This window comes from Mytilus edulis, chromosome 14 (assembly GCF_963676685.1).
Source record: "Mytilus edulis chromosome 14, xbMytEdul2.2, whole genome shotgun sequence".
Taxonomy (NCBI): domain Eukaryota; kingdom Metazoa; phylum Mollusca; class Bivalvia; order Mytilida; family Mytilidae; genus Mytilus; species Mytilus edulis.
Window position 1 is genome coordinate 67,036,565 of NC_092357.1, and position 15,469 is coordinate 67,052,033.

At 30.7% G+C, this 15,469-nt stretch overlaps 1 protein-coding gene across 1 annotated transcript in view; it reads left to right on the forward strand.

Annotated features, from left to right (window-relative positions):
• The first annotated feature begins 6,175 nt into the window (after positions 1 to 6,175).
• LOC139503094 (thrombospondin-type laminin G domain and EAR repeat-containing protein-like) overlaps positions 6,176 to 15,469 on the forward strand; it is a 94,121-nt gene continuing 84,827 nt past the window's right edge. The window contains exon 1 of the mRNA XM_071292771.1: positions 6,176 to 6,544. Within this exon, the coding sequence (XP_071148872.1) occupies positions 6,454 to 6,544 (91 nt within the window). The 5' untranslated portion in view covers positions 6,176 to 6,453. The remainder of the gene's footprint in view (positions 6,545 to 15,469) is intronic.

Below are 15,469 nucleotides of genomic sequence, written 5' to 3' on the forward strand. Positions count from 1 at the left end.
AAAACCTATCTTGTTTTCGTACCCATATTCGTTTTTTTGTCATTTTTTTCTAATCCCAAAATACCATACTTGGTTTGTGTATACGCTAGCATTGTCTTGTTTGCGGTTTCTACTTTTTTGTCTTACTTTTTTCATTTGTAAATTTGCCCATCCATCATTATCTATTTTGAATTGAAAACCATCCAGACCCTTATCCAAAATCTTATATATGGTATACATTGTACCACCCTCCCTACACATGCACACAAAACCTATTGGTCATTTTTTAAGGGGATTTACATTTTTAACAGCATTTTTTGAAATTGTAGATGTAAGAAAGCTATAATTTCATCTCTGTGGACCCTATATAAAAAAAAGATAATTAGGGATTACATGTAGCAGACACATTTTTTTAACAGAACGTAGATTCCGAATATATATCTGACGAAAAGTTAAATAAAAAACATTCCAAAAGTTATGATTGGAATGCCAATTTTTCAAAAAGTGCACTTGAAATTTGCATCAGTATACAACAAAAAATGATTCAAACCGCTTTCAAGACCACTAAAACGTGTTTACACATACATACTATTTTAATTCGACAGATGAGTCAATATTTACCAAGCAGTACATACGCGTGAAGATGAAAGTAAACACGAAAATGAAATTAACACCTTTTTCACAATAAATATGACTTGAAAAGCAGATCGAGGGTTCAAACGAGAATAGACAAACATGCTGAATAAGTTTGTCTTTGATTAACTTGAAGTAAACCTTTGGATTAATGGTTTAAAATCCACTACTTGTTCATTCGAGTAGTCCTTCAACGAACAAATAAGTGGGCCTAATTCAATTAAGTGTTCGTATATAGTATACATTATGTAGTCCTTCCAAGAACAAACAAGTAGGCCTAATTCAATTAAGTGTTCGTATATAGTATACACTGTGTAGTCCTTGCACGAACAAATAAGAAGGCCTTATTCAATTAAGTGTTCGTATATACATGTAGTATACATTGTGTAGTCCTTTACACGAACAAATAAGTGGTCCTAGGCTAATTCAATTAAGTGTTCGTATATAGTATACATTGAGTGTACATTGCCAAAGTATTTTACATAACATGAATTAAAAACTAGCATAACAAAAGAAGAAAAAAAAGAATTATTAATACAAATAACAACTGAAAGTATTTAAATTTGACAAAAATTCATATTATAACCGTTTTCATAATTTCTGGAATTATTAAAAAAATATTTCGTAACGAGAGAAATTGATATAAAACATCTTGACACAAACAAATTTAAACTAGACTAAAAAATGTAATTAAACTTTTTTTTTTTAGATTTGGAGCGATTTAATGGAGCTACCATTTGATTTTGATAGAGGTGGGGGAAGGGAGGGAGCTAGGATTGAAAATGTTGTCCTGCCTTTTTTTATTAGTTTATCCTGACCGTTTTTTACATAAATTGTCATCCTGCATTTTGTAAAGTGTCTCATCCTGCCTTTTTTCAATTTCATCCTAGACCCAACCCCAATCCACCCCAACCAACCCCATCCCAATAAAAGTCAAATGGTAACTCCCTGGAGATGGAATTACTTTCTATCCTACTATCAATTAGAAAGAAGAGATGTGTGTCATTAGAAGCAAAACAAATAAACATTCCATCTCTTTTGTTTTTGTTTTTGTTTATATATATTTTATGTATGTATGTGCCTGTCCCAAGTCAGTAGCCTGTAATTCAGTGGTTGTCGTTTGTTTATGTTACATATTTATTTGTTTTTGTTTATGTTTGTCGTTTGTTTATGTTACATATTTATTTTTCGTTCATTTTGTTTTTATATAAATAAGGCCGTTGGTTTTCGCGTTTGAATTGTTTTACATTGTCATTTCGGGGCTTTTTATAGCTGACTATGCGGTATGGGCTTTGTACATTGTCGAAGGCCGTAAGGTGACCTATAGTTGTTTACTTTCGTGTCATTTTGGTCTCTTGTGGAGAGTTGTCTCATTGGCAATCATACCACATCTTCTTTTTTATGATCAATTTTAAAAGTAAAATCACAAAAATACTATACTCTGAGGTTTCTTCAAAGAAGAATCAAACATTTAATACAGTTGGTTTACCCGGAGTATCAGGGTAACTTTTTATAAAAAAATTCAAAACTAAATATTTGAAAGCGACCGAGGGGCTATATGACCATAAAACACATAACCTTTCTTCTAACATCAGACTCGGACTTCTCTTGAACTGAATTTTAATGTACGTATTATTATGCGTTTACTTTTCTACATTGGCTAGAGGTATAGGGGGAGGGTTGAGATCTCACAAACATGTTTAACCCCGCCGCATGTTTGCGCCTGTCCCAAGTCAGGAGCCACTGGCCTTTAATAGTCTTGTATTATTTTAATTTTAGTTTCTTGTGTACAATTTGGAAATTAGTATGGCGTTCATTATCACTGAACTAGTATATATTTGTTTAGGGGCCAGCTGAAGGACGCCTCCGGGTGCGGGAATTTCTCGCTACATTGAAGACCTGTTGGTGACCTTCTGCTGTTGTTTTTTTCTATGGTCGGGTTGTTGTCTCTTTGGCACATTCCCCATTTCCATTCTCAATTTTAATAAAAGAGTAGCAAAAACCAAGCAAGATGAACTTTTAAACATTGTCTTACATAGCTATAAGAAGCCGATGTAGTCCGTTTCAACTAACGTTTCTCAAGTTAATAATTTCATAATATAAAAAAGAAGATGTGGTATGATTGCCAATGAGAAAACTCTCCACAAGAGACCAAATGGTACAGAAATAAACAACTGCAGGTCACCGCACGGCCTTGAACAATAAGCAAAGTCAATACTGCATAGTCAGCTATAAACTAACGGCCTAATTTATGTACAAAAACGAATGGAAAACAAATATGTAACACATCAACAAACGACAACCACTGAATTATAGGCTCCTAACTTGAGACAGTCACATTCATACAGAATGTGGCGGAATGTGGCGGGGTTAAACATGTTAGCGGGACCCCAACTCTCCCCTAACCTGGGACAGTGGTGTAACAGTACAACATCAGAACGAACTATAAAAGTCTAATTTATTTTATTTTAAGATTAACAGAAATATTAATAAATGATTGGTATAAACTCTATCATTGGACATGATATACTTGGGATTTATTCAAGTGGTCCGTTTAACATTTAATTGTTTAATCATAGTATATTAACGGCTAAATACTTGAACTGAATGCGTTGTCATATGTGGTTATAAGCCAGATCTTATGATTAAAGGGTAGATCACACAAACGGACAAATAATCTAGTTGATAAAATTTTCTCCTTGACAATAGAAGGCAGGCGGAATTGTTTACATTGATGTCGTGTAAGTAGATTTTGATTGAGTTATCATTAAATCTACACGCGAATTTGGCTATTAAACCCTCGACAGTTTACGGTATTAAGACTGACAACGTGTTATCATAAGGAAAGTTTACAAACAAACTAGGCATTGATATAAGATACTAGGCGAAAATTGTAATTAAGAGATGTAAGTAAAAATCATAGACTTGAAATTGTAAGTTTCGAAAATTGTAATTTACTAAAAACACAACCTGAAAATAGTAATTTGCAAAAATAGGAACTTAGTAAAACACAGAGTTACTACTGTAGGTTGCAAAAATCCGTTTGTGTTTGTAAATCCCTTGCATTATAATGAAGAGTTTTTGATGATAACATATTCACATTTGATACTCATGTGGTACTATACTTGTAGTTTATAAAACAAGCTGTTTCTACATCCAAACGGTATACTCCGAACTAGTAAAAAACTATTAGAAAAAAATGCTATACGAGGGGAAAAGAATACTTATAAACAAAATATAGAGTAGAAATTGATCAAACGAATAAAGAGAGTAATAAAGTGCTGAATGTGAAGAATAGAGATTAAAAAGCAAAATTTATAAAGAATAAAAAACATATTTTTAAATCAGAAATAAAGGACCACCTCTCCCTCCATTTACACTCTGTAACCAGTACAACAGGTGCAAAGGTAATACAAATTATCCTGATAAAAATATGACGAATACTTTCAACTTGGCTGTCATGTGTAAAATGATACAGGCCACAGATCACAATTAAATTCTCTATTAGTTCTTGATAAACGTTTTGTTTCATTAAAACAAAATGCACCTAATCTTTTTGTCAAATTTTGTGTGTGTGTAAAGTATAGTTCTAGTCCAAAAATAATTCCAACATTCAGAAAGATTGCTCTGCTGTATTTTACAAATTTAGCCACCACACATCCATACCCCTATGGATAAGTCAAGAGATGTTCCGAAAACTATAAATATCACCTTTTTGCACTTGGCCTAATCACTCTTTCCATATCAAAATCAGTTAAAATAAACATCAAAAAGTTTATTTCAGCTCTCTTCTTTCATTTTCACTCAAGAAAAACTAAGAAATGTTTGAGAAAGGGAAAGAAAAACAATAAAGAAAAAATACACTATAATTAGCCGTTTCAGAATTTGAAGAATCATGGGTAATTTCATTGTTCGTACCCCAAAGTGAAAATAACGTTTCGTCATTGGTTGAATTTCCATTGTTTATAACGTTTTAAACCAATCAAAACGCTTTGGTGTACGCTTTTGAAAATATTACCCAGGATGCATTAGATTCGTGATCCTTAGTTGTGGTCTTGGGACTACACGTGTTCGGTAAACAGGAAATTGTTGAGTTATGACTCTGAAAACGCATCATACATTAAAGCTGACTTATATAAATCATGAAAACCAAATTTCATAAATCTTTGTAATATAGTTCATGAAAAAATGCGACGAAAATATTCCGCATGGGACGGACAGACGGATGGACTGACATATGAACTGACGGATGTAAAAAAGTATACAGTATAACCCCCCCCCCCCCCCCCCCCCCCCCCCCCCACCACCCACTTTTTAAAGCGGGGGTAAAAAAAATAAAATTGTGATGGAGAATCTGTAAATGAGACAATAGTTCAACCAAAAATCCGAAAACAGCCGATGCCCACCAATTGGTCTTTAACACATCAAGAAATCCCGCACATGGATGCGGACCTCTTTTTGCGTTTCATGTAAAGGTGTAAACCCTTTGAATTTTCCACCCTTTGCATTTCTTTTTTATTTTACATAAATTCAGATTATTTCAATGAAAACGAAAGCCTATATATACTTATAAAACACATGCAAATTTGTAAATAATTTTTTTTAAAAACAACTCTTATTCTAACATAATATTTCTAAAAAGTAAATCTTCAGACTATTCAAATGTTGTCATAGTTCTTACAACATGTACAAGGTATAAAAAAAGAATGACAAAACAAGTTGTATCCAAGGAATTCACATTGTCTGTGAATTCTAAATTGAACTGAATACAATTCCCTTTTGTCGATTAATAGATTATTTTAATACCCAATCATTTACAGAAGGATTTACAGAACTGGTAATTTTTAAAAACAATTCATTCTTTTCTAATTTTACCAATCGGATAATTCTATGCATATCAAAATATTGTAATAAATTATGACTTACATGTAATTTAAAGCTTCACTCAAAAATAAACTTCAATACTTCAATTTCTTTAGTTTGGAATTCAAAAAGATATACTTCATTTATGAGTTATGCCCGTCACGTGACCTCTAGTAAAAAAAGGCAATAGATAGTCTTCATATTCCGGACAGTAATGGTCATATTCATTGCTCAAATTAACTATTAGAGAGATTGAATTTTCTTTTAAAAAGAGATCACAGTTTTTCATCAAAGGAAGATCCTTTATGTGAGGTCTCTTGGTTGTCAAAGCTGAATGAAACTTGATGTCATAATGAGGCTTTAATACTTAGGTTCTTAACTGTATCATTATACAGGATACATCTCGCGACCAGTTGTCGGTCTTCTGATCGCAATAGATTTATCACCTCGGTAAACAATGATCTTATTCTGTTCATCAAATTGTTCAAGTTTAAAAGGTACGAAATCGTTGATTTGTGATGGTTAGGAGTTCATTAGAAACAGCCCGAGTAGTACTAAAGCTATTCGGAGCAATTCAATACTATAATTCACACCGCGGTTCTACCGCAAAGCAGACTATCTGCTAATTGTTGCAATATTTTTACGACAATTCACAGAGACCTGTCAAAGTGTTAACTGAACCACTGATAATTATAAGTCCCGTTATGTTATCAAAGATTTATGTTGGTTTAAATGTCACGTGGCTTTGTCAATCAAATTAAATTTGCTTTCTCTATCAAGTTTTCAGAACGGAATAGGAAAAAGACAGAGTAGTCGAAAGTTGAATGCTGTAAAAAGGTTTCCAATTTCAAAATTTGTGGAAAATATCTGAAAATTCTGAAAAAATTAAATGGAAAAGAATACGATTACTTTGATATGATTTAACTGTGGTTTTATGATGAAAAGGACGCGACAAGTGTACGTGCATAATTTCAATGTATGATGCTACTCGGGGAATTTGCATGCATTTTACCATTTTGTTTAATGAGTTTTGTTTATTCGACCAATCAAATTCAGAATTCATGTCGAGGTAAGACAATAGTTGATTACTACAGTAAACAGAAACCTGCGGCGTCAAATTTTATATGGTTTTTTTTTTTTCATTTCAGTTTTTTTTTTTTATATATTTATCTAAATATCATCTTTCTAAAATGTTGAATGACGATAGGAGTATTTTAAAACTTTTCCTTTTGAACAATGCATTTAAAACGTTAAAGTTTTTTTTATTATTGTTTCATATTTTTAGATATTTATCTAAATACCATCTTACTTTTATTTTGTGTGATGTTTTATAATGATTTATAATATAACCTTTTATAGTATGATGTATTGTTTTTAAAGGAGAAATAATTTTATACAATATAAAGCGCGAATATTTCTCGCAAAATAAGATAAAATAAAACCGTTAATTATAAATTGCGACGGATTTCTAATGTGTATATTTAGGATGATGGGCTGACAGACATAAAACTTATTAAGTAAAATGTGTTCTAAACAAACGAATTTTTCTACAGATCTTAAGAAAAATTTGTACATTATATTAAGAGTGAATTTATATATCTTAACTTAAGTTGTTTTATGCATATCAACCCGAGACATTAGGACGATAAGTGACTTATAATTGCTTGGGTCCAAAAATTTAGGACTATAAAACGATTTGATAAGGAGGCACCATGTTTCTTAAATCCGAAAAGGTGATAGGAACATATAATGATTATGTGTTTAAATTATAAACATAAATTGGCTTTCAAATAATCGACTTTGAACATTCCTGATGAAGGCAAATTCCACAGCAGCGATTCGGACGCATCAAATTTTCATATGTCGAGAATGCATGGATTTTTTTTTATCTTAAAATCATTATAAGAGTAGCGAGTTTTTATCATATTTGAAAGGCGCTTTTGTTTTAAGTCATAATCTTAACGTGTTCGATTCAACCCTTATTAGAATAGACTGTATGATACAGAAAAAACTTGTTGATGGCCACTGAGAGCACAAGCACGGAAAAATGGAAAAACAATACAAAAGGGTATCTAAAGGTACGCCTGAAATGAAATACATCTTTATCTTTGATAAAGTTAAGTATTAAATATGTTCAACGAAATAAATCAACCAACGACGCAAGAGCAAAATTATTTCCACTGAACGAATCAAAAACGTACGGGCGGTAAATATATCGCCGCCGGAAATATGGACGCTACATATGTATGTGTGTCCCCCATTCACTTTTTAAAAGATAGAGATGGTTATCGTTGAAGACCCATTAATGGCCCTGGACAGATTACTACTCTTCGGTCCGGTTGTTATCTCTGTCACACATTTGCCGTTTTCATTCCCTTTTCTGTTCTAAAGATATAAGCCAAAGTTACTTGAAAGTTGAAATTTTGAAAATTTTACTAAACATAATTGTTTAAAAAGACTCCCAAATCATAGGTTAAATATATTTTATATCTTTTTTTTAAAGACCATGCGAGAAAAAAATATAATGTTATCAAAAGTTGATTACCAGCACACACACAAATGTAAGGTATCAGTTGATTGGAGCTACAACTCTCATTCTGATTTGATTTGAATCTTGACTTTAAAAATGTATAAATTTATTAAGAGAATTGAAATGACTGTATAATTGTTACGTTTGGCTCGACGTTAATCTTTATCCAGTCCACTCTTCATTTTGCAACAAGTTAAAAATATGACAATCAATTAACACTTGGTTTAGTATTATCGCTTGAACAGATTTTTTTCATAACATTGACCGGTTTATATGGACACGAATAATTATTTTTTTTATAACCAATAAAGTTTAGAACATTTTGAATTCCCTATTCTTATAACTTTTTGATCCGTTTACTTTCTCTCTTTGCTTTTGCTTTTAAACTTTGCTAATTCTTTTTCAATATAAAATAACGATATGGTATGATTACAAATAGGACAATGATCCAACAGAGTAAAAATCTGGATTAAAGTAATTATTGGTAACCGTACGGCGTTCAACATTAAAAGAAAAAACACACCATACCGTATTGTCAGCTATAAAGGGCTCCGAAAGTTAACAAATGTGAAACAATTGAAACAGAAAACACAACGGTATGCTTTCTTACAAAACAATGAATGGAAAACAAAATATAACACACAGCAAACCAACTACAACTAAAGCTTGGGACATTGGATGACGTTTCATGTCCGATGTCTGGTGTTTTTTACTGGTTGGCATATATTCAATAAATAGCCACGCGAAATCGAGCTCCGGTGACTCTGTCGACTTATGTCTGGCCATGGAAATGCATTTAACCTGACGGTTATCGGATCTCTTCTGTTGTAAAATAGCAGAAAACAATCGGTCTATAGATATATGAAGATGTGGTATGAGTGTCAATGAGGCAACTCTCAATCCAAGTCACACTTTATAAAAGTAAACCATTAAAGATCAAATTACGGTCTTCAACACGGAGCCTAGGCTCACACCAAACAGCAAGCTATAAAGGGCCCCCAAAATTCTGGTGGTGAACCATTCTAACGGGAAAACCAATGGTCTAATCTATATAAAAAATGAAATATGCAAATTTTCAGAGAGATATATGCATTGTATTTATAATAATTTGCATTTAAGAGGGTGTCCATGGAAAAACCAGGCAGTGGGTGGTACATGACATATTTTGTTTTCAAAATTTTTTCATCTATTTCATATCACAAATTCATTCTGTCTTAAAGTTAAATTTTTTTTTTTTTTTAATAACTGCAACAAATAATAAGAAAAAAAATCCATAGAAAGCACTGAAAATTCATTGAAAAGGGGAGATAACTCTTCATTTTGTACAAAATTTGGTTGCATTGTTAGTGAACTTTAAAATCATTTTCTGAGCCATCCACTGTTGATTCAAAAATATCTTTGACATACATATCCTTTGTTTGATATAAACATTGCATTGGAACCAAAAATTCAGTGGGAAAAAAATTATGTTGTGCCTCCCATATCATAGGATATGCCTGATATTTACTTGGACAGTCTCTTAAATAAAGAAAATTATGAATTTATCTTTAATATAATTAAAACTGATTTTGTGAGGAAAAACATATTTTTGTATTTGGTTAATTTTTTTAAAATTCATCCATATAAGAGGAGATAACTTATAAAGCTTACTTTTTTTATAAAGGAAATTCAATGTACACTTGTAATGTATACTTAATTTAACTATTTTGTTTTTAGCACTAAAACGAATCCCTTGTGATTTTTTAAAACTCATATTTAGAATGCTCATTATAAGAGCCATAATGTCTCTTCATATTTTATCTAAAATTTCATCTTTTAGTTTTCTTATAATGTATTATTTATATATATATATATATATATATATATATATATATATATATATAATATGTCCATGTTGCACAACTCCTTCCGTAAACTATATTTTATATATGAAAAAGCATGATATAAACTACATGACTCTCTGTCTGTGAGATGAAATAAGTTTAAATGAGAAAAATCTGGGAATCAGAAGAAAAAATTAATCGAGCTTGTGGATACAAAATTTAAACCAGCATTGATTTCATATGTCCGAAACGCTTTTCTGGCTTTATAAATGTGGTTAAAAAGTGTTTATCAATAAGAAAAAGTAAAGAGAAAATAAAATATTGGTCTACTATCAGAAAGATAAATATGAAATTAATTGTAAGATAACAGTTCTGACTGGACTGACTCAAAAGTAATGAGAAGATATAACCAAAATTATAAAACTTAATTTTCTAAATCAAATCACCATAGGTGTTCCAGAAACTTTCTATTCCTTTAAAGTATACATTTCACAACACCTGTATCAAATGTCAAATTAACTTCCCATTAAGGTTAAACTTGTGAAAATGTATTGTTTTAATCATCCCTGACAAATGGTCCATAAAGACGTAATAAAGACAATGACATTTTACCCCGTTTCTGTATCGACTATAGAGATCTGAATAGTTTATATAGGCCAGATACGTATCACCACACCTGAGAACTACAATGTTTGTCACGCTGAAAGCTAATAATATCATCTTATTGTTTAGAAAATGTAAAGTGATCGTGCCCTTTTGCAGGTTAGTTGACCTGACCTGTATCTAATGACTCTATGAAGGATGAGTTTCAAAACGAGGCTGTATATGGGACTTCTATAGCAATTTCAAAATTTTGTGTTTTAAATTGATTGATTTTAGGTTGGCCAACGTCCACTGTCAAATATTTCCTGCATGTTTTGGAAGATTGTAGCTTAGATATTTAATATAAAATTTATCAAATATGAAGAGAAAATTAATCTTTAAACTATATTCGTTACTTGTCATAAGCTATGATACTGAATGTTTGGCATTCCAATTGTACTGAAAATAATATATAATAAACTCTGGACCCTAACGACTCTATTTAGTAGCCTCATAAGACAACTGCGTGATGAATGAGTCAAAATATGGTATCTGTGACACTGAAGTACTAATAGGACCAATTAGTACTGTGTTGAATTATGATATCGTTGTATATAAAATCTAATTATTGTATTTAACAGTATAAATTTCAAGATATATCTGATTTAGTGGTGTAAAGCACGGTATTATACAAATTTTACCGTCGTCTAACTAGTTTTGTGAATTTTTTGGTAATAGAGCGAGCGTAAGTTGCTTTAATGATGTTATTTAGTATCCAGTTGGTTTGAACGTTTCTCCGTCTCTTACTTGTGCATGAGCCAAAACGAGGAGTTTTGCTAGAGCAATACAAACTCAGTTATTAAATACAAAAAGATTCGTTAAAAGTTGGGATCTTGTCAATGGTTCAAATAAGTTTTGTTTTAAACATATTTATTCGAATATAACATTATTTGCTTTTATCAGAGCATTTGCATTATTCACTACGTACGTGCACTGACCGACGTATAAGTATCAGGCAGATTTTCATAAAATAAAGATTAAGCCCCGACCGCTATTAAAACTAAATTCAAATTAAATGCATGATACAATATCATCATCGGAACCAATTTGACTTAATTTGTCTTTAAAGGTTTCCTCGTGTTTATACGCAATGTTATACGATGCGTCGATCGTATATGGCGTCAAATACGTAACCCGAATAATTCAGTCGTTATATTCCGCTGATCTACGAAGGCTACATTAACGTGTGGAAGAAAATCGGACACGGAAAGGGCTTGAATTATTCGAGTTAGCAAATACGTGAAAATGCAAACGATCTTGTAGTATGATCGTTAATTGTCTGCTAAACTTTCGTCTATTGTCTAGAATAGCGAAGATTAAGAGCATGTGATATTGTAAAGGACTTTGTCTATTTTGTTTTTCCTTATTGTGCCTGCTTATAAATATAACACACTCAATCCATTAACCAATACAGAAGAAAAAAAATTATTATTATTACTATTATCATTAATAATTTGATTATTATTATTACAATTATTTTTTTATTTTTTATTAATATTATATTTCTCTGTCGACAATCTTCCAGCGATCAGAGAACACTTAATAAAACGAAAAGATATTTATAACTGTTTCGTTTTTATATTTTCATTTTTTTTTACATAAGTGTATTGGCATTAAACACTAGTATATGGTTTGAGACAAACATTCGAATAAAGATATTATTTAAACCAATCACGACGTTTTGGTGTACAACTTTGAAAATATTACCCAGTATGCATTAGATTCTGAAACGGAGAATTGGTCATATTCAAGTATGCACAAACTGCTTTATTTTAATTTTGATTATGAGATGTGGAGTTAAATTTTGATTTTGATTAATTTGTTTGATAAATGATATCAAAATTAAAAATATCCTAGTTTTGAATTTTCATATACATTGTTATTAGCCGAAAAGTGAATTCATTAGAATCTATTAACATCCAAATGTATAAAAATAAATTTATTAAAAGCTTTTTTTCTCTGTGTTTACTCTCAGATGTGTGATTTTTATGTCAACCATGAAAACTTCTAAAAATTCAGACAAAATATGTTAAAAGCTTAAATGAAATACATTTAAGTGAAATCGAAAACCACAAATTACATAAAATCTTAAATAAAAACCGTTATTACTTTTTTGATAAAATCAGTAAAAGTAATAATATTAGGTGATTTAAATACCGGTTCAATGTAATGGAACTATCAGTCAATAGTGAAATAAAAATATTATACATGTGTTATTGACTTGACACGAGGGTGATAATTTATTTTTTCGTGGTTTGACCATTGACCGAAAGGTAACATGTTTATGTTAAGACCTCAACGTGACAAATATAAAGTCCATTAATATTTACCAAAAACCAACTGTCAATAAGAAATGTAATGTACACTATTACGGTCTATTAAATTAATGGAGAAATATCTGTTGATATGTTTATCTAGATTAAGAGAATTTGTTGAAAATAAATATTTAAATATTATATCATAATTTAAAATACATGATAGTTAAAATTTGTCCATATAAGCTTAGTAATCAGAAAAGGGAATATTTTGGAGAAGTTTCCAAATCCAAAACTGGATGATTGATTTTTAAAAAGTACACGCCCTTTAGTAACACGTGTTGTGTAACATCAAAATATAAACACATGACAATCGTAATTCGTCATAGAGAGACAGAAATTGAAAAAGAGACAAACAAATCAAAAACGAATATCAAAGTTTTCACTTCTCGTATAAATGAATCTTTGATGAATAATTGTCTCATTGTCAATATAACCATAATTTTCTTAGTCTTCACTGCACAATTTCTACTGTCTGCTGCATGTATACTAGATGGTACTATAATGGTTTACTTTTATAAATTGTTATTTTGATGGCGAGTTGTCTCATTGGCACTCATACAACATCTTCCTATATCTATTGAACAAGAGCACCGGTAGAGTATTTTTTTCCTGCTCATCTTATTAGCTAAATTGTCAAAAAGTAGGACAAACAAATGATGAAAAAAAGGAAATTACAAGGGAGATAAAAACGAGCAATAATAAATGAAAATAGAAGACAAAAAAAAGAAAACATTTGATGTAAACAATAAACGTGTAGAGAAACCAACAATCATGCTGAAATCAAATTAAAACAATCCCGACTGTCTTTAGAAAACAGTTCGAACCCGAAACCTGATATTAAAAGCGAAAGTATCTTTGACACGAGACAGTTACCCCGCCACATTATGTATGTGCCTGTCCAAAGTCAGGAGCGTATAGTTCAGGGGTTGGTTCGCATCTGTCATATTTTGTGGGTTTTTTTCGTAAATTGTGTGTTACAATTTAGCCCTTCAGTTTTCTAAATTGAATTGATTCATATTTTTTCATGTCGGGACCTTTTATAGCGGACTATATGGTATGGTTTTTATTCATTGTTGAAGGTCGTACGGTTGCCTATATTTGCTTACGTACATCCATTTTATTCGAATTATGGCGGACAGTTTTCTTATTGGCAATTATACCACGTCTCCTTATTTATATATAATCTTTATTGCAAAGTTACACCATAAGGGTCAAGCAATACAATCAAACAATAGTTTTATACAATGCAATACAATGAAATACAATGTAATACAATACAATATATAGAATAATAGAACATTAGAGTTCAATTATAATTGTATGTAAAAAACACCATCATAACCTTGTCTGACACGGGTCTGACTCCCTCAGTTCTAAAGACTGCTTAATGAAGACTCCAATATGACAAACAAGTTCAGGGATGGGGTTTAGAATGTGTTTCAGTTTATTGAATGCATCAAGATGTTGAAATAATGTACATAGTCTTTTAGATAAGCAAAAAGATTAGAACGCAAAGATATGTTAATGTCACAATACAAAAAGAAATGAAATTCATCATCTAGGACTCCACGTTGAGAGTAACTGCCTATGTATAAAATTATTGCAATCTAAATATTCCTCAGACTGACAATTATTTTTTAATTTTCCATAAAGATAAAGTTTGGATGAGGAATCCATTTTTGAAAGTTTATTTAAAGTATTTTTTTCATATTCCTTTGAAACACACTTTTTTATATTACATTTTAACACGTTTTTTGATTGTTTAAAAGATACATTTATATTAGAGTAATTTTCTGGGTTTATTTTTTTCTCTTTAAAAAAATTTATCTGCAAATGAGTACCAAGAATAAATTCCTTCTGAATGTAAATTTATGTTTGTTTTTAGAGATTCTTTAACCAGGGGATTAAAACATTTCAATGTATTCTATAAAAATACATGAGTGTTTGAGTTTTTATATAGGAGTCCAAAGTAAATCTACCTAATTCTGAACTAGCACCTATGTTAGTGGCTGTCTTTTTCAGTCCTAATATTGCTTTACAAAATTTAGATGAACCTTCTCAAAGGGATATTTTTCTGCTAATGCAAGAGTATAACAAAATATATTATTTACTGCAGCTCTATTAGATGCCCTAAAAGCTGACTGAAAATTATCCATAAAACAAATTTCAGAGTCGTATGTCAAATAGGTCTTATATTAGTATCAAATAATTTTTACAGAATATTTAAGTAAAGAAATTTTAAAAGGCCACCATGTATAAACAGTAAGAAGATGAGCAACTAAAAAAACATTGTTCGGTCAAAGATTGCCACGGATAAGACAAAACTGCAGTGAAATGTGAACGCGTGTTCTATTGATCTTATATTGTCCGAGCCATCTTTTATTTTAATCGTGTAAAAGAATTTTTGAAATGTACAATGTTCTTGTGAGCACTGGGTATTTTACCAGAAAGGTTCTGTAGATAATTTTATAATATTTATATATATACATGTATATTAAAAGATGATTAATAAAGAAATAAAGCGAAAAACATGTATTGTTCATTCTGATAAAAATATAATGATAAAAATATTTTCTTATAATTTTGATAATAACTTAACCTAAAGAAATATAAGTTTTATAAATAATAATTAATTAGTATTTTCATGGTGTTTTTTTTATAAATTTCTGGAATATTGTGTT